Source organism: Leuresthes tenuis, unplaced genomic scaffold (genome assembly GCF_036924035.1).
Source record: "Leuresthes tenuis unplaced genomic scaffold, fLeuTen1.0.hap1 SCAF_9, whole genome shotgun sequence".
Lineage (NCBI taxonomy): Eukaryota > Metazoa > Chordata > Actinopteri > Atheriniformes > Atherinopsidae > Leuresthes > Leuresthes tenuis.
Window position 1 is genome coordinate 32,031,801 of NW_027325363.1, and position 21,584 is coordinate 32,053,384.

At 38.7% G+C, this 21,584-nt stretch overlaps 1 protein-coding gene across 1 annotated transcript; it reads left to right on the forward strand.

Moving 5' to 3' along the window:
* The first annotated feature begins 491 nt into the window (after positions 1-491).
* LOC140314733 (A disintegrin and metalloproteinase with thrombospondin motifs 8) lies at positions 492-18,795 on the forward strand. The gene is made up of 9 exons (XM_072393092.1): positions 492-1,498; positions 3,247-3,486; positions 9,757-9,889; positions 10,101-10,268; positions 11,096-11,388; positions 13,303-13,489; positions 14,921-15,093; positions 15,487-15,662; positions 16,348-18,795. Exons 1-9 carry the CDS (start codon positions 761-763, stop codon positions 17,075-17,077), a joined length of 2,838 nt encoding a protein of 945 aa, XP_072249193.1. The 5' UTR covers positions 492-760; the 3' UTR covers positions 17,078-18,795.
* Positions 18,796-21,584: the final 2,789 nt, after the last annotated feature.

Sequence of the window (21,584 nt, forward strand, 5' to 3'; positions counted from 1 at the left end):
GCTGGGAATCTTGTTTGATGTCCTCTTGCGCCATTTGCAGTTGGTGTTAAACTGCCCCTCAGTTATCAGTGCGGTCCTCTTGCACTTAGTTTTAATAAAGTGATTTAAATGTTGCCTAGCAGAACACGTGTTTAGTCTTGTAAAACAGCATGAATCCCTTAGGGGAGCTCATCCAAAGTGATTCACATGTTTTTTTTGTATGGTCCTTAATTCCCTGAATGGGGGGGGGGGGGGGGGGGGGGGGGGGGGGGGGGGGGGGGGGGTTCGAGTGGCGAACTTGCATAGAATAGATGTCCAGCCGCAGCCACATAGCAAGCAGAGTTAATAATAGGCGCGCGGTTGTCAAGCATTTTCAGAAGGGGGAGTGTTGACCTATTCTCATTGGATCCCCTTTATCCGCGCACTTCTCGTGAAGTGCAAGTGGGAGGAGGATTTCCAGCAAGTGCGGATATAAAAGATAAACCCCCTCATGTCCAGGGAAGAGCAAAACGTATAAATACCCTTGATGTATCCAGACTGTTGCCGTGCTGGTGAGTGGTACAACAAGACTGAGCTTTGTTAGGGACAACTCAGACAGACTGATACTAAACAACAGAAATACTTTGGCAAAAACTGTCTTTCCATTGCTGGAAGATTTTCATAGTAAATTATCTGAACTGGAGAGTGCGCAACAGTTCATAGAGATAAAGATCAGTTTTTGTCGAGCTTTCATTTATTGTTATTTTTTTACCACTATTGAGTGCAGGTTTCATTGGAGAGGATGTGTACCACTGTATGTTTTGTCCTTTTACTTATATGCTTTGTCAACGCGGTTCGTGCCATTTCATTTGAATCAGAGGATGTTGTACCTATTCGCATAAACGGAAGGATCAGTGGCCGTTTTTGGAAAAGAAGCGAGGAGCATCCTAGGTTCAACCTTAAAGCGTTCGGTAAGGATCTAACTCTAAACCTCATACCAGACACCAGCTTTATCGCGCCTTCCTTCACCATACAACGCATAAGAGCCAGATATGTTGGTGATTTGCGCAGCAGCTCAGGAGCCCATAATGTCCTGCACGCGGATCTACAGACATTCATTAATCAAACAGAGGATAGTGAAAGACAGCTACGGAGCTGCTTCTACTCTGGGAACGTAGATCAAGATCAAAATTCGATCGTGGCTGTCAGTTTGTGCTCCGGCATCTTTGGCTCCTTCATTGCGGACGGGAAAGAATATTTAATTGAGCCCAAACTTCGCGGAAGTCTAGGACCAGACCGCGTCGAGCAGCTGCATGTCATCAAGATGAGGACATTCAACGAGAACCGTGGAGTCCGACTTTTTGATTACGCGGCAGAGGGGAGCCGAATGGAGAAGCACAGTAAGGGAAGTCTTTCGCACGGCGACAGTGACGCACAGAGGGAACTTCGCCGGAGACGTTTTGTTTCTGCGCCACGGTTCATAGAAACCCTGGCTGTAGCAGACGCAACCATGACCCACTTCTATGGAGATGAAATAAAGGTCAGGCAGCATAATCTCACCCTCTCCTACACTCACATTTAATCAAAGGGTTTATTTCGCATTTCAGACGTCCACATAGAAAACGTCATCCCTTGGCGTTCACATATCAAATCTGCCTGATAAGTATGAATTCAAGGGCTACAGAGTATAGTGGCATCATTTTGTTTTCTCTGCTGCTTCATAAAACATGTTTTGGTAGTGAGAAGGGAGGAAATCGATGGCCTCGCTGTTTTCCATAAGCTGAGAAAGAGGTCAGGCAGAGAAATGCAAAATATGCTGAGCCACATTCCTCAGAGCTTCGTCAGGATTTGGCAGCATATCTTCAACATTAGCCTTGAAGATTCATAGCTATTATAATTAGTCAGTGTGGTCTTTACTAAGTGTTATACAATCTTCAAAATGACCCTCTCCTGGTCTGCCACAGAAAACATCAAATTTTTTTCAAAGTGATTCAAAGAATAATGTTTGATATAATTTCCTTGCCACTCCTGCAGCTAAACAGAGCATAACCAGACTTTCTTAATCAAAACAGAACTCATGATCCTGGCACAGTGTTTCAGCCACTCTGTTTGTATTTACAAAACTCCTCAGCATCCAAGTAGGACTTTGGCTGATAAAGACTGATAAGCTGGGTTTATATAGGATTTTCATTATTACTCATAAATATTTTAGATTTCAGACACATGCCAACATGGCTCAATGGTGTTATGTGTACACTGAAAAAGTTTCTATGTGGAAATATCATTCCACCCAAGAAAAACTGAGGATACACATAGCAAATTTCCACACATACACTATGATTTAAAACCGTGCTCTGGAAGTCTCTACCCATCTCTACCAACATCACACAATTGCAACGAGTGAACAAACAATAATGCCTCCAATTTCATGAAACGTTCTTTAGGCATTAGGCGAGAATGTATATACACTTATCAAGCTATTATTGCCATTTTAAAGCTTATGAAGTGAAGTGTTCAAATATCATTGTCTGACTTATATAAAGATCAGTCTCATATACTCCATTCCATGTACACTCCTATTCCCTGATTAATGACAGCAAACAGTCTGTTAAGATCAGGATACTTCAGGTTCCTCTCCTACAAAAACACAATCAAATCATAAATATATATGATAATACCAATGACAGTTGATATGAAATAGCATCGTCCCCCATGCTTTCAACGAATGATGTTAAGTGGAATGCACTAAACTGCTCCAAATTGAGAAACATTGTTTTTAGAGATAATTTTCTGTGCCTTACAAATGGCTTATAGTATATCAGTGACTGGCAGTACCTTATGTATATAACAAATATTTCTGTTTAAACATGACATTTGAAAAAATATTTTTACCTACACAAAGTGACTTTGTGTGATTTTGAGTCAGGCTCTGTATGTGCCTCCATCAACTGACCTATGCATGTTAATTTATTATAAGGGTGTGAGACACAGCCCAAATTATACATTTAGATCCTTTTAGAATATTCTATAGGTAAGAAACTGCAAGATAGAAAATGGCAATAACGCTCCATGCATGCAATAATTCTAAAATGCAACAACAATCGTAAGAGCTGGAATAAGAGCAACTTCATAACTGTTTCTTGGTTCTGAAAGATGTTGTAGTGGTTCAGACCATTCACACTTGGCAGGTCGGTAAGGTTACATGTGTGTCACTGACTCACCTGACCATTGTGACCCACAATAGTCACACATTGATTATTTTCTAAATATCCTTTCTTTTCTCTTCAGCACTACATTCTTACCCTCATTTCCATGGCAGCACAACTGTACAAGCACCCCAGCATAAAGAACTCAGTGAACATTGTGGTGGTGAAAATGTTGGTGGTGGAGGACGAGGAAGTTGGACCGGCGGTCTCCAGCAATGGAGGAGTGGCTCTGCGAAACTTCTGCTCTTGGCAGCAGCTCTTCAACCCACCAAGTCAGAGACACCCAGAGCACTATGACACTGCCATGATGTTCACCAGAGAGGTGAGGATCAGGCACAAATCTAGTTGTGATTTTGTGTGGTACTCTGTAACAAAACATATTTTCATCTGCATAAGATAATAAACATTGTTGAAATTTGCTCAAACTTCAAGATGAAAGTTTAGTCTTCATTTTGGTGAGGTGAACACAATAGTAATAGCGTAATTTGAAGTTTCTGTCTCTTTTGGAGCTTTCAAACACTTTTTGTAGATTTCCTCTGCTGAGATTGCTTGGTTGTCTCATCAAGCTTGTTTTGCTTGAATTTGTAGAAATCCTTTACATCTCTTAGCTTAGTGAAGCTGACCAAAACAAAATAGAAGACAATTCATTCTAACCATTACAACTAATTTTGGTTATAACAATAATTTTGTTATCATTTGGTCATGTCCCAAGACCTGCTGTAGCTGCTGTCTGATCAAAGCAGGGTTAGGGGTCAAACGTGTTTTGTCTATGTGAGATATATATTGTCCTAGATTGTAATTGTGAAACAATATGACATTTTTATGATATTTTTATGCAGTTTGAGAGAGTGTGTCCCTCAGCCCTCTATCCACTGGTAATACTGAAAACACTGGTCATAATATTTGTTGATGAAACTTGAAGTTAAGATTGCACTCAGAGATTTTTTTGCAGATCTAGTGGCTAAAATACCTGTTCCTTCTGTAACTCAGTGGGGTTACATGAGTGCCATCGGATCGGATTAGTGGCAAAATTACAATAAAACTGAGTTATTCAGTTCATGTAGACACCTTAATCTGACAAAAAAATGGATCGGATCAGGTTACTCGCGATCGAATTAAGACCTCAAGATAACTCGATCCAAATGTACACTGAACGTGCATGCAGACGGCAGTGGATCGGATTAAGTGTTCTGCGCATGCTCGAGATTTTTTCCCGGGATCGTCACCCAGAAGTCGAAGGAGACGATATTACTGTTGTTGTTGCCGCCATCGGAAAGAAATAAACAACGCGATGGAGAATGCACTGTTGTGCATTGCGTTTGTGCCATCACCATGCTTATCACAAACTAAATGTAGAGGGACATAGTTTCCTCTTGCTCTTCCCTTGCCATTTTTCCCGAATACCTGAGTTATGTTGTTGTTGTTGGTGGTGAAGACGGTGGCTCTATTAGCGATAGTTGAAATGGGTACAGCGCCACCTATCATACCGGGGTCTGACATGCTTTGTGCCAATGATTCGATTCATTCACCCCATATATCCAAGGATAATTACCCTTGCTCAGATAAGGAGCATAACCCAACTATAGCTATAATCTAGTTAATCTCATCATGTAGACCCACTCCAGTTCTTTGAGAGTGTACCTAGGGCAGGCTTCACTCTTCTGGCTTGGTTGTGAAAAGTGCTCAGAGATTCTGTGAATTACCGCTGTTTATTTGTGGCAAAGGCAGGGCTAGAGTCACATTATATGTCATAGGGAACTAGACTATGGTCAGGTTTGGTTCATCAGTTTATCCATCCATTTTTTCATACCTGCCTCATCCCATTAGGGTTGCAGCCATTGGGTAACAGGCGGGGAACAATGTACATTAGAGTCAACAGGCCACCTAACATGCATCTTTTTGGAATGTTGGCGGAAGCTGGACTACCTACAAAGAACCTATGTATAGATGGAGAGAACATGCAAAGTTCACACAGAACAGCCCAAGCTCTAACTTTCTTAGTGTTTGGGTAATTGGGTAGCAATTGTCAGTGCTCACTTTATTGTCATGCACATATATATATATATACATACACAAAATTTGTCCTATCCATGTTGGCACCTGTTGAACACACACGTACTGGCTCACAACACACTCATAGAGACAGGTGCCATAGACTGGAGCAGTGGGCAGCAAATCACAGTACCCAGGGAGCATGGGTGTATGGTGCCTTACTCAAGGGCACCTCGGCAATGAGGTGGAATGATACCTCTCCAGCTGTCAGTTTCTCCAATTTTTGAGTGGCGAGCGAGAACCACCAACCTCCCAGTTACTGGACGAGCCACTCTAACCACTGAGCCACTCCCAACTTGTTGTCATTATCAAAACCTAACAACTGTAAAAAAGTACTATGAATTTAGATGAAAGAAATGAGAAGCTAAGAGACTGTTCATCACTGTAAGTGTGTTGTCAGTCTTATATTTCTATGCTGCATCAATTGTAAATTTATTTCACATAGTACTCAAAAATGGATGAGAAATATGGCCTGAAAAACACACAAGTCTCGTGCTCATTGCTCAGATGGCACATGTTAATGCTTATCCAAGTGTTGAGATTCTAGAAATGAAATAATAATCTAATACACCATTGAAAATGTCGGTAGGATTGAGGAGGTTGAAAATGGTTAAATATCAGAACAAAATATCTTACCACCACATGTTTCATTAGTGACAATATTCATGATAGAAGCTTTTCTGTAAATTATGATTTGACACATGCAACAAAGCTATAGCTTTACAGTGTATCAAGAGATTGGATGGCCCTCACACACATAATAGTCGTAAACATTTTTTCAGAAGGGAGTTACTGAGAAAGGATGAGTAATGAAGTAAGCCTTGCTGGAATTCAGTCCCAGTGCAGCTGTGATATTTAATGTGGTTCTTCAGGTAGCACACTCAACCACACAACAATTATCTACAAGTGTCATGCAGTAACACTAGTGGATTTTGGTGATGCTAATGTGGGGGAGTTCCTTACTTTTCAGCTCTTATTGCCATGCCTGTTTTGGACAACTCAGTGTGGGATTAGAAAAAAAATGAAAAAAGGTTAGGCTAGAGAGGAAAGTCTAGCTCTTCGGGGCTCCTGAGGATGTGGAAAACATACTATGGATGGAAAAACTGTAATCCTTTCCAAGCAGGGGGAATGTCAACACAAAGCAAACAAACTGCGCTTTATGTATGCTTCGTCAAGAAATAGGTTCATAAGTCCTGAGGGTTTGAGTTGTGATTGGTCTGTTCTGCTGTGTTTGGCTGCTATCTTCCATCTGGTATGTGCATGCTGACAAGGTGTTATCTGACAATACATCAGGCAAGTAACTTTTCTATTATTAAGCTTTTATTGCTAAGAGCTCTGGTCTGTGGCATGATTTTATAACAGGCTTTGGAATGACGTTTATCTGCCTAGTGTATGACATTAGCATGTAATTGTAACCCTGGAGCAAGGAAATTATAAACAGAACTTGTGGGCTTGTGCTGTGTTGTATTGAACAAGTTGAAGTAGCTTTTAGTCAAGTGGAAGCAGTCCTTCACGCATACCCAGTTTATGTTTGGTTTTCCATTTCTGATGAAATGTGCTTTGAAATGTAGAGGACAGAGGGCTCCTTGTGGATAAGCTATTTTTAGTGCTACCACAAATGAGAACTGCCATGATGAAGACATTTTAAAGGTTCACGGCTTGAATGCATGTCTGCTTTAAGATTAGAAATGTGTGCCATTCATCCCACAGTCATAAGAAAATACTTTTGTGACTGCTGGTCACAGTAAAACCCCAAATTACACCCATTTACATGTAGTGGAAACATTTTTCTCTCTCATTTTTATGGTCCTGTGCTGTGTGTTTTTAAGTCTGCCTGCACTATTTTTAAGTGTGCTACTATGAAGGCATTGAGCTTTGAACTACATCATCATGTAAAAAACCAACAACATCCTCTTTCAGTTCTTATGTGTTACATAACAGAACATGATTTAAAATATAATTTCATCCATATCAACAACACATGACATATTACACGTTGTGATTATTTAAGGAAATAAACCTCAGCCAAAATAAAGAGAAAATGTGAAAGAGTCTACCCTAATGTTTCTGTATGATTTAAGAGTAGCAGCCAGATGCTGCTCATCAAATGCACTTGCTTAGTAAGTGTGAGCATCAGTAAGTGTGAGCACCTCTATAAAAGCTGAAGTTTTGTCAGTTAGCTGGTTTGGAGCATTCAGGTGTGCGTTAACACATTATCAGGGAGGAAAGACATCTGCAGTGATCTAAGAGAAGCAATTATTGCTGCCCATCAATCTGGGAAGGGTTATAAGGTCATTTGCAAGTTATTTGGAGTCCATCATTCAGAGAAAAATTAGAAAGATTATTCACAAGTGGAAAACATTCAAGACAGCATCAATCTTCTTAGGAGTGGACGTCCCAGCAAGTTCATGCCAAGGTCAGAGAAACTACAAAAAAACCCAAGAGCTATATCGCAGACTCTACAGGCTTCCATCTGTATGTTACAGGGTGACTGTTGCTGTTGTGGAACAAGGTGTACAAATATACTGAGTTCTGTTTAAACTGCAGCTCTAAGTCCAGATGTCTTTTGAATCACAGCCTTTTGAATCACAGTTTTTTTTCAGTGAGGAGGTTGAGGCGAGGTCATAGATGCAGCCGTCTCCATCCTGCATAGCCAGACGTCTTCTCGGGTGGGGAAAGATTTCTGATACACCCTACTGTAAATTTTCCCACATTGCAGCTTTGCATTGTTGTGTGCAGAGTACTTTTTTTAATGAATATGTTTTAGATGTGTAGATAGCAAGTTTGCTATCCCATGTAATTAACATAACAGTCACTCTGGCCCACAAATGGACTTCCAACATTTACTTTTACACACAAACTAATACCCTCTCACTCTAACTCTTTGATCTTCCAAACTTCTGCCTGTTTGTATGCAAATTGAATTCTAAGTTAAGTCCTTATGTATACTTTATATTAAGGATAGATTTGACATGCATTAGACACTTTAAACAGTCTATTTTTCACTGAGTTATAGTTTCAAATTGGAGGCACACTGAGAGAGTACTTCTCTAACTGTCCATACTAGTAATTAATCCTTAACTGATGTGAAAAAAATTGTTTGAATGCAATTGAGGTATTCACTTTCTATGCACTCTAGTTTCGTTTCAGTGGAAATCTTTGTGTTCCACGGCCCTGATGCAGTTTCAGCAGCAGCACTGAGATTAAGATGATTTTATTTTGGCAAAATGTGCTGATTCTGAGTTGTTTTGGTTTATGCTGCTGTTCTGTTGAATGGTGGCATTAATAGTATGGTACTTATGCTCCACTATTAGATGCCACTTTCCTCCAGTACATACTGATTCTTATTGACATTTTGTATGCCACTGTGGATTATCATGGATAGGTGTGTGTGACTTAAATCCTGTATTGTTTCTTTGAAGATGTATGCAATGCATGTCAACATTATGCACAATCATCCACAATCAGTCTACAATCATTGTGGCAGCTGTTCAGGTCTGACCCTAATTTATAGGACGAATGTTTGCTGATGTAATATATTTTTAGAACTAGTGTAATTTTCTCAGAAGCCCTTTTCAAACAGCTTGTTCAAAATGGAACTCACCTTCACCTCTGCCTTACCTCAGTGTTGATTGTAAGTTACAAGGGTAGAATAGAAGGATAAAGTAGATGCATAACGTGTGTGTGCGTGGAGAGGTACTGGTTTGATGAAACATACTGCCCTAGACACCAGCATTTTTGTCACTCCTCTGATTCTGCAGGGCTGGCATGCTTTTTGAAGGAACTTACTGATTAATGGGACTGTGCTATGGTGCAACTATTAAGGATTTTTTTGCTATTACAGTTTCGGAACAATCAGACTTCAAGTCCTTAGCTTATATAGTCTGTAGCCTTACTGACTTACTGTGCAAGTATTTTTTTTTCTTCTGTGATTCCCTGACAGCGAAGTCCTCTGCTGCAGTTGTTAGAATCTGGAAGGATTGAGAAGTAGCACATTCTAAAAAGATATAAACTGATTTTATTGTAAAAGTAGCCTATGTACTTATATTGAGAATCTGTTTGGTTTGACATTTCAAAAAGACATATTTTAACTACATCACAAAGGCAAAAAAAGTAAAAACGAGGTACTCATGGGTATAAACACAAGCAAGCAAGACAGCATTTTTATATTGATATTATATTTTATGTCACAGTATCAGATGACATACACTATCACTACAAGCTTTATACAGCACCTACAGTGATTGTGACACTTGTCAATGTCAATAACATTTATGTGGAACAATGCATCAACATACTTAGCCCCATCTTGTCCTCCTCATGTTAACCCAAGGGTCAGAACAAATAATGTGAATGTAAAACTTGGCACATTCCACTGAAGTCAAAGATAGAAATACACAACACAACTGTGGGGAAACATAGTTGCTGAATAAGTAATAAAAATGGTCACTTGTATTTGGACCAGTTCCTAATTTCATATTTTTATGTTGAGCCCATTATTCTAGTATCAGAGTTTTTTCTGTGTTTGCACACATGACAGGACATCTGCGGACAGAAGAGCTGCGACACATTGGGTGTGGCCGATGTTGGGACAATGTGCGATCCTAAGAGAAGCTGCTCAGTTATTGAGGACAACGGCCTGCAAGCTGCCTTCACAGCTGCACATGAGCTTGGTTAGGTCATACTTGTTGTCATTTAATTTGGTTTGTGTGTGTGTATTTAGGATTTCTGAAGAAAATTTTGGAATATATATTGTGTCAAGTAATACAACAGAAAAAATGTTATGTATAGTTTTTAAGTCTTTTTAAATAATTCATGATCATATTTTTGAGCAACAAACTTTGAAATGTTATATTCTTGTTCTTTCAACCTCTTATCCTGCAGGCCATGTGTTGAGTATGCCTCATGATGACTCCAAGACATGTGAGAGGCTGTTTGGGGACCTGGGAGGACATTCCCTGATGGCTCCTCTATTTATTAGTCTCAACAAAACGACACCTTGGTCTCCCTGCAGTGCTCTCTACATCACTGAATTCTTTGACAATGGGCATGGTGAGGAATATTTCAGATTATTGCCCCAGAGCGTTAAAACATAATATAGAGACAAGATGGACATCTGCCATGAAACAGTGACTTTATGATACGGGCTGATTTAGAGATGTACAAAATGTAATGTTGTTCTGATGCTTGTGAATGAAGGCTTTCCTGCTTGAAAATGTCACTTCCCTCAAATTATAGGTTGTAACGATAGTTTATCTTGCACTAGATTTTCACATCCTGTTCTCCACACTCCTTTTTTTCTTTTCTTTTTTTTTTACCTTCGCTTTGCCTTCATAGCTCCCGCCCTCATCCCATGTTGTGTATCTTGTATTATTTGTATCCTTGCTAGACCTATCAGTGAACCTTCTTTTCCACTGAGTCATAGTATGGACTTTTTCCTGCTCTCCACCTCTGGAGCCAAAAACAACAGCTTGCAACAAAAATGTGTTCTTTGTCTGTTGAAAAATGTGTCCAATGAAAACTGAGTGTGACTGAGAATGTTCATTTTGAAATACTGATGTCATTGCCAACTCCGGACAAAAGCATATTGAATGTCATACTGATTATTAAAGGAATAATAAAAAAAAACCTGATTTCTATTATCTGTGAAATATTTTTAAAATTAATCTTCCTATTAAAGTGTAATGCATCAGTTTAAGTTAATGAATAATTCCAAGATATACTTCCCCTGAGTATTTATTCAGTTATGTCCTATGCTATACAAAGAGCAGTATATTTACAACTTCCATGGTGCAGCAGAGTTCATGGTCTCTATAACCCTTACCCATGACTTCATAACACAGTTCATAATACAGTGTTGATTTGTACTGTAACTACAGGGGACTGCTTACAGGATGTCCCAGAAAGTACTATGCCTCTACCAAGAGAACTCCCAGGCACCAAGTACAGCCTGGACCAACAGTGCCAGCAGATTTTTGGAGAGGAGTTCATCTACTGCCCCAGCACCTCAGACAGTGACATCTGCAGTCAGCTGTGGTGTCAAGAGGAGGGCACCTCGCAATGCTCCACCAAGAACGGCAGCTTGCCCTGGGCAGATGGCACTGCCTGCAGCCCAAACAAGACTTGCCTCAATGGAGTATGCAAGTTGACAGCAGAGGTAATGCAGCCACTGGTAAGTCATCTCCAAAACAAAGTTGTGCCACAATCTATGATTAGATGCAATGCATCCTTATTTTCGTACCCCAGCCATGCTTTCTTTTTTTTTTTTTTTTAACACCTAACCGATAACCTTCAGAGGCGAGAGTAAAGTATAAATGCAAAAGAACTATGGAAAACTGTCTCAGACTCTGGTCACTCTTTATAAGCTTTATAAGCCAATACATTTACATAATCACAAAGCAAGAAAAGCAATGTGGACATTGCAATGGTTATATGCCAAATATCTAAGTTATAATTTATAGATATAGTGAAATGTTGAATGTCAATATTATCACATAGCGAGATATTTCACTTTGTTACCTAGCAAGTGTTTAGTATAGTGTATATTGATGAGTATTTGCCAAACTTCCGAATCACTGAACAGGGGAAATGCCTGACACACTAGCTGTTCAAAACGCAAGTCCAAGCTTCAGTTAAGGTTGCTTTATTTCATATCCAATCTTCAAGTATCCAAGCGTCAAAAACATCAGTGAATCAGTTCATAGAAATCCATAAACAGCATAAAAATTCCAGATTCAAGCAGTAATCCTCAAGCATTAAGCGTTCCCATCAGCAAAAGTAAATCGTTAAGCGGTCAGTAAAAAGTAGGCTTCCTTCATCACCTACTCAACACTAACTCTGCTCGCGAGTGAACAGGTGATATTACAAATCACTACCGCTACTAACACCATGTGAACCAATTAGTGTACGTCATTACGCAGGTGCACCCAAAAGTCAGACCCAAGCCTACGCCTGTCCTCTACAGTGTACTTACATAGTTTTTACAGGCTCTAGCCTGAGACTGGGCTGAATACACTCATGAAATTTGATGCTACAGAAGTTGTTAGTCTGGTCTGATCAGCATCTTTTGGTGATCAGTTACAGAGCTTTTTTGTAACTGACCAAACAAACTTTGTAACTTACGTTTTGCATATTCACACTGCTCATTAGCTTACATTTCATAAATTTAGAGGTTTTAACCACTTTTTATTAGGTTGGAAAAATGTGGCTGTGTGCAGAATTCCACTCTTTGCCTTTTTATTATTGTTCAACCTTTCAGATGCATACAGAATCACGAGCATCGTAGTGTACCTTTTAGTTGCCTATTTTGTAGGCAACTCCTGAACATCTATGTGGACTTTGAAAAAGAAGGTCAAGAATGAAAGAAAGCTAAAATGGCAAAAAATGTGAATCATTCAGGAAACAAAATGGAAAAATCAATGATCCATTATTATTGTAATTATTGTAAAATACATTTTATTCTGGCATGTTTTTTTGACTATCCATTACAAGCATTCTATAATCTGCCATTTATAAGTGTTAACTTTGTGGATATCTGTCTGTTGTATGCACTTGTGGAAGTGCATGTGTGAGAAGGAAAGGGCTCAGAGTACAGATTACAGCATGCTTTGACTTTGTTTATTTGAACAAACAGCTGCTTCATGGTGCCTTTTTATATTTTTATGTAAAGAACAGTTAAAGATTTCAGTGTTTCATTTTAATTTGGTTGCCTTGATATCTTTCCCTTGTGTTACATACACACATCTGTTTATGAGTCCAGACATGCTGGCAGTTGGTATGTTTGCTGATCCAAATTCATAAAACTTCTGGAAAGGAAACCCTGACTAACAAATACATACTCTTTCTATTCTGACATACAAAGTTGGAGCATGGCAGGCTCAACTAGTGCTGAGTGACACACGTAGCAGGAATGTGGGTAGAGGCAGACACCAGGCACGTGCCGAATTTCAACACATTCAGCACACTGAGTGGCATCAAACCCAGAAGCCCATACTGTGGTTTAGGCTTCACAGCTGAGATTGTCTTTCATTCTGTGTTCTGACTAACTTCACTGACTGCTTCTTGTTTTTTCTGTGTTTTACCACAGGTGGTTGTGGGTGGTGGCTGGAGCTCATGGGGACCATGGCAGCAGTGCTCCAGGACATGTGGAGGTGGAGTGGAGTTCTCCTATAGGGAATGTACTGACCCTGTGCCTCAGAATGGAGGAAAGTACTGTGAGGGACAGAGGGTTCAGTACCAGTCCTGCAACAAACAGCCTTGTGACAACACTGAAGGTGAGAAACAGTGAGACATAGCTTTCATTTAGTTCACTTTGAATTTTAAAAAAACAGGGAGAAGAAAATATTATATAACCTTTGCTGTATTCGAAACTGTGTGTGATGACAATTAATGATGGCTTTTATTCACTGATAGACTGTTGCTCAGTGTGTTGATTCCAGTCTGAGTGTCATGCAGGTCACATGGTTTCCGTAACGATGTTTGCAAAATTTTGTGTCAGCTGTGTTAAAGCATGTGATAAGCACATAATTGGTCTACAGTACATTGGAGCGATATGGATAACAGTGATTCTCCTGCAAAGTCTGTTATCAAATCAAGTGTCAATATTGTTTTTCTGCTCCTCATCTTCTTGCCCTAGTATTTGTTTTGCTGAATGGAGGTTGGTTCCTTTTATTCTCTGATATAATGCAGAACTTTTTGTTCCAACAGTGTTTACAAGCCATCGTGGCCCATATGCAGCAAAGAAAAGCCTAAACCATGATACTTACACCACTGTGTTTTACAGATGGGACACTGTTCTTATGGTGGAATGCAGTGTTATCATCTCCCTAACATAATACTTCATTCAAAGCATTCTGGCTACATTTATTTCAATTTACTATACCTTGTCTACTTTTACAAAATATATATATCTGTGATGATGTTTAAGTTTTAAATGTTTGCAGAAATATAGAACATTTCTAAGCTCTCAAAAACTTTAAAATACAATTTTACATAAGAAAACAAATAAAAATATAAAAACATCATTATTCCAATCAAGCTTCTATTTTTGTCAAGGTTTAAAAACAAAATAAGTCCAAATTATTCATATTAAACCTACACTGATGAAAAAGAGCATTACTGTGTAATATTCCACCATCACTTGTTGTCAACATACTGGCCTTTTTACTGATTATAAAATGTATACATATTTTCATCCTCAAATTGTTATTTTGACTTGGCACAGTATTTTTTTTAACATGATTTGTATTAGTGCATCTGATTATTAAAACAGTACTGATTGTATAGTTTACTTAGAATTATCTTAAGACGTCCTCTATCTTGAAATGTTTATGATGCTAAAATTCCAGTTGATCTGCTGATCATTTAGTCTACATGTTTCTTCTAATTGCTTGTTTTGTTTTAAAAGAATCTGACAAAACAGAATTTGTGATATTTAGTGTTTTTGCTTAAAAAATCATTTTAATATTTTATGATTGAATTTCTGTTTAATACTAACCAATTAATTACTAGAATTTTTTTGAATGGCCCATAACAAATATTTAAGGGCAATATCATCTTGGTACACCATATGTTGAAAGTATAATCTATTCCTCTGTAGTATTGTAATAGAAATATAAATGTAGACTTGATGAGATTGTCTCGGTACATAATGTTTTAACAGATTTATATTTATATTTATTTTCTTTCCTGTCTTTCAACTTTAGGTAAAAGTTTCAGAGAAGAGCAGTGTGAGAAGTACAACAGCCCCATCTATTTGGACCACCATGGAAATATCAAACAGTGGATTCCAAAGTATGCCGGTGTTTCTCCCAGAGACAGATGTAAGCTGTTCTGTAGAGCCAGGGGCAGCAGTGAATTTAAGGTGTTTGAATCGAAGGTACAATTTACACTCTCAATATAACAGCTTATACACATTAGTCTTAACCTGCTGATGTAAATCTCCACACAGCTAATGTGTTCCTAATTCAATATTGTGTATGATGTACAAATATGTACTGTATGCATAACACTGCAAAAACAGAAAAAACAAACATCTGATGCTTTAATTCAGGAAAGCAATTTCACTCATCAGGTGTTTCAGTAGTGTTCTGTCCCTACTCATGGCTTCATACTAGAGGGTTTATAATCATGATCAAGATCTGAGCATGATCTTCACCCACTGAGAAAACTATACTGGAGTTAAGGTCCAAAGTTGTAGTCACTGCATCAGAAATTAAAAATGATACATTCAACTTTCATGAGCATTACCTCTGTGATTTTGTCCCTGCAGGTGATTGACGGGACAACCTGTGGCCCTGATACCACATCAGTGTGTGTTCAAGGCCAGTGTGTGAAAGCAGGCTGTGACCAGGTTATTGGATCCAACAAAAGGATGGATAAGTGTGGAGTGTGTGGAGGAAATGGACTCAGCTGTAGAAAGATCACAGGCTCCTACAACAAAGCAATGTAAGATTAGTAGATTTGTAGTTTAACTGGTGTTGTTATACTGATTTTCACGCTTTAATTGACAAACTTATGACACAAACTATGGCTTTCTCCAACTTAGTATTTTTATGCGAGGGGGTGTGTGTGTGAAATAATGTAATCTTACAAGCAATCAGTCAGCAGTCTCAGTTTGCAGAATTTAAAAAAATATCATAAAAAGCAAGTGCCACCATTTAAGTGCCACTCAAAATGGTTGGAAAGTTATTTACTTTTTGACCAGAGGTACTGAACCGGAGTATGTTGAAACACGGTCCGTGGTCCTTGTAAATATCTGCTATATAAAGTTCGCTTGAATAGCTATGATATTGTTCTAGGTTTGTGTTGTTTTAGATGGCAAAAACTTGCTCTCCTGTCAATAAGTTTTTTTTTTATTCTGCCAACTGAAAATATGCTGACCTCAGCTATATACTAGTAATAATTGTACTTTACGCAACACCACTTAGAAAAAAAGAAAAGAAAAATCTCTTTAAGCTAAGCCAGGTCCATTCAGCTTGGTGGTTAACATGCAAAAAGGAAAGAGTTATCAGTCTAGTCTTTTCAGAAAATCCCAATATCCCAAAACTGCTAAGCTAGTTGTTCAAGAGCAAGAGAATAAAGTGTGTACCAAGTGCAGATCATCTAAATCTGTTTTTTGTTTTCTCTACAGCTATGGATACGGTGACATTGTCACAATTCCCATTGGCGCCACAAATATTGACATCAAACAGCGCAGCCACAGAGGAATCAAACATGATGGGTACTACCTGGCAGTGAAGAGAGAGAGTGGCACATACATCCTCAATGGCAACTTCTCTGTATCTACAGTGGAGCATGACATTCCAGTACTGGGGGCAGTACTAAAGTACAGTGGCTCCTCCACCACATTAGAGAGGATCCAGAGCTTCAGACAGCTGAAGGAGGACATCACCATTCAGCTCCTCACCACTGCAGGGGACGTCAACTCTCCGAAAGTCAAATATACTTTTTTTATTCCTAGAGATATGACGTTCAACAAATCCAAAGAGAAATATGATCATATGATCAGTCCATTTGGTGTGCCCGACTGGGTGCTAGGAGAGTGGTCTGAGTGCTCCAAGAGCTGTGGCTCTGGATGGTCCAGGAGGAGCATTGAATGCAGAGACAGTGAGGGCTTCCTCTCCAGCCAGTGTGACAAAGAGCTAAAGCCCATGGACATTAGGCCTTGTGGGGACCTGCCATGCCCCATTTGGCAGATGGGGCCTTGGTCTGCCTGCTCACGAACTTGTGGCCAGGGGCAGCGCCATCGCAGTGTTTTCTGCATAGACTACACTGGAAAGACTGTTGAACCAGAGAAGTGTGATCCAGACAAAACCCCAGAGCCAGTCTCTGGAGAATGTAACAACCAGGAGTGCTTATAAATAACTGTGAACTTTTCCCTTTTTGAGTGTAAATGGCTGAAATACTGGGTGGGATGCACCAGGAATAGGCCCAGGGGCACAAATAACTACAAAAACCACACAAAATAATTACAAAGTGAACTAGAAATAAAATCACAAAAAGATGCAAGAAGATGCAAAGTTGCCTCACACATACATACCAGTAAAAACTGATTCAGTTTTGTATCCCCTAGATTTTTAAAGATCTATTTGACTTGCAAAATTTCATGTGGCAGTAATCACTACACTTGTTGTGCTTTTTTAAGTGTAGTAATGCACAATAGATAGGATGGGGGCCTTTCATGCGTCTGTATTGTTTGACCCATTATATCAAAATCTGTCCATTTCAACAGATGGTTGCATCAAGAGACAATAAGGGCTTTTACCTGATTAACTTTTTGTCATCTTTTGTTGACATTTGACTACCACTATTGAAATTAGATACTATTTAAATCTACCTCAAGATGTGTATGTGATGCTATGTATAGATTCTAGTTGAAAATATGGTGTTGTAGTGTATGCTTTCTTCAGAATGACAAGTTTTCTAGTTTCACTTAAAAATAAACTAACTTTTTGGATGACATGTGCAATGATCAACAGTTTGTCTTCCAGAGTTAGCAGTCACATAAAGTGGGCCTAGAACATTGGCATGAATCCTGCTGTCGAAAACCAGAACAGTGTAAATGTACCTCCAATTGTCCTCAAGAGAACTCAATATCCCATATAAAGCATTGATCGAGCCATTTACCTATTATTGAGTAATGTAAAAAATGCTCTTGTGGGATTGCTTCTCTTTTCTACTGGCATACAAATGTGATTTGTGTGAATTGTTTTTCATGTTTTTATTCTGAACTTTAGAACTTTTAAGTAATGGATAAACCATTTGCTGACACCATATCTGACTGTGCATTTGACTTTGAAATACCGCAGCCTACATATAGGCTGTATTCAAAAGATGGATGCAGTCATGTTATTAAAAATAAAATCAGAGAGAAAAAGTTCCTGAAAGAAAATTATCCCTAAAGGCCCGCTCCAAAATATTTCTGGTGAAATGACAACACTCAAATGCTGGACTCAGCACTTCAGAAAGTTGTGGATGATGTCTAACTGTCAAGATGATGTCCAGTTTTTCAACAGATTCTTTCAGGATCAAGCTACATGTCTTGAATTTATAAATCTGATTTTTACCCACAATGTAAAATATTTCAGCCGAGCTAATGATACTCTGATTGTTACTGGTCAGAAAATAACGACCCTGGAGAAAAACCTAACTGCCCAATTATTTCTTTACCTTTACCTTTGTGTGAAATAATGCATTTAAGAGGAACAGTGGGGGAAATAATCTTCCATGCAATAAAGATGTCTTTTGAAGTGTTCTTACTAGATTAAGTGATAAATATATCAGTGTTGTATAAGAAATGTAACTATAATTTCATTCATTTCCAGACTTTTTTGTTAATGCATCCTAAGTAAACTCTCACAACTGTTTTCTGTCACGTGTATTTATATTTGATTTCTTCATTCCTTTTGTTAATTTACAGTATAATATAAGATAAACGAGATGGATCATTAAGCTGATATCCCTTCAGTGAAGGACCATGCTATTGTATTATTACAGCTTTTTAAGATATTTATTTTTGTAAACTTTGATTATGCAATTAACAGAGCAGAGGCTGCTGTCTATGAGTTTTTTGTCTCTATAAAATGGTAAAATAAACACATTTATGTCAATACGTGGTTCCTTTATTGTGCAAGGTATCCCCCATGTCAACTGAAAGAAAACACTGTACAAATGTTGCACAAACAAACGGGGTTAGGGTTAGGCATCCAAAACAGTATAAATGCCATGTGACATGTATGTCTTTTGTTTGTACACCAAAGCTTTATTACTTAAGAGATTGTGTGCATACTACTGTCAGCATTTTCTCCATAATTAGTAGGAACCAACCCACCAAAATGACAGGCATTCCAATTAAGTTTTCATGTATTCCAAGTTTTCCAGAGCACACTTTTAAATTATTATAGGACACTCAAACTGTCCAAATGGCCAGACTTATGGAATGCTTTTAAGGAGACTGGCAATTAAAAAGTTGCAGAAGGCAGATTTCACTGCTAAATTTACAAACCAATCACCAAAAACTTCTCAGCTCAGACTGAGTCAGAAATAAAGATAGCCAAATGTTACGACACAGCATACAACAATAGCTGTGCTGAAGAAGGAAACATTTAAAAGGTAATGATAGTAGCATTAAAATAGTTAGAAGTATTAACATTGCCAAATTATCCCAGTTTATTTATGGGTTTCCCAGTTTTAAGGTTAACAAACTTCTGTGGTGTTGCTTTGAGAGAATAGGTAGAGTTCACCCCAAAGTCAAACTGTGCAAAACTCAGAGAAACTGCCAAGAAAAGAGCTACTTCTAAGACTGTACACACCTCAGTTTGCATGTTAAATGTTAAAGTTCATGACAGTACAATTAGAAAAAGAACGAACAAGTATGGCTTGTTTGGAAAGGTTGCAGGAGAAAGCCTCTTTTCTCTAAAAAGTGTCACAACTGTTTGGTTATTTGTGGTGTGGTGGAAGTTTGAGGACCTGGATGCAGATATTTTAAAGTAAAACTTGATTTTTTTAAAAAGGAAAACAAGGTGCGGCTGAGCCGGAATACAAAACACATTAAACCGACTATGAAAAACAAACAAAACTTGACTATGGCACTGAAAAAGACTGAACATGAACCATTAACAAGACAAACCTAAATGACGGTGAGGATTTCGCAGTGAACATGAGGGAACCTGGAAACTAAATACTGTGGGGAGGCGATTGGTGATGGAGTGCAGCTGAGAACAAAACAGGTGATTTGGATGAACCTAATGATGAGGCAAGAGTGACTGGGGAAAAACAATGGTAAAACTAATGACTTAATATAAACCTAAAACATGAAAAAAACTAAAGCCTTAACAGAGAAATCAAAAACACAAAATCTAAGATGTGACAAAAAGAGCATGGCAGCACAGCTTAGGTTCACATAGCTGCATCTGAACAAACCACAAGACTTGTGGAACAATGTCCTTTGAACAGACCAGACCAAAGTGTAGATGTTTGGTCATAATGCATAGCAGCACATTTGGAGAAAACCAAACATATCATATCAGCACAAATACCTCATTCCAACTTTCAAGCATGGTGGTGGAGGGCTGACGATTTGGGCTTGTTCTGCAGCCACAGGACCTGGGCACCTTGCAGTCATTGAGTCCACCATGAACTCCTCTGTATACCAAAGTATTCTGGAGTCCAATGTGAAGCCATCTTTCCGACAGCTAAAGCTTGGCTGAAACTGGGTCATCAACAGGACAATGATCTCAAACATAGCAGCAAATCTACAACATAATATCTGAAAAAGAAAAGAGTTTAAGGTGTTGCAATGGTCCAGTCAAAGTCCAGACTTCAAGCTGTGGTGGGATCATAAGAGAGCTGTGCATAAACCATTTCTGCAAACCTCAATGACTTTAGGCAATGTCATCAAGAACAGTGGGCCAAATTTCCACAACAACCACGAGAAAGACTGATAATGTCCAAAAAAAGAGATTTCTTCAAGTGATTGCTTTTAGAAGTGGATATAGTACTTGTTGCTGATAATGATCTTGATGGTCGTTTTCATCTTTGGTCTGGAGAACATGGTGTGCATTTCTTCCAAAAAAAAAAAAGATATGGAAATCTGATTAGTCTGTCCACAATAAACATTTCCACTTTGTCCATCCTAGATGCCTCCCAGAGAAGTCAACGTTGTCTCTTGACAAGGTTTAACACATTGTGTCTTTTCGCGTAGTAAAGTTTTTCGCTATCTTATAGCCCTTATTGTCCTCATAATCCATGATCTTCTGTGCGACTACGGATATGTTTCACAGATCACAACATTTCAGGCAATCAACCTGCTTGAGTCATAAAGGGAGTTCTGACAAACATCAAACTATACTTAATTTTGTTTTAAATCTGCACTACAACAGATTTAGAAGTAAAATGGTCAGTGCCATGAATGAGTATGTCCCAACTGTATGCATGCAACAATAAATATTTGTGTAAGAGTAGCTACAGAACAATATGAAAGTGAAATGTCTCAGACAAGTATGTAACTTGAAAAATATAAGTCTTTCATACATGCATTGCAGCTGAGTTGTTCTAATAGGGCTGCATGTCTGCAATGCTGCCTTCGGACTTCGCAGAAATGTTTCAGCTACTTTCTTAGTAGGTAATAATTCTGAAAGTTCACTGAGAGAGAGAAAGTGAAAATCCTGCGTCCTAAACATGCTGGCCTCATGGTATGTCCAGCTGTGCGAACACATCTCCAGTACACCATCTCCTGCAGTGGAGTAAATATCTGAATGGCAGCTACACAGAAAGTTAAGGCTGAATTGTCAGTGCGTTATTATGAAAATCTCTGTTCATGTGTGAATATGAGTATGAGGGATGGGGTCCCTTCACTTGCAGAAGATT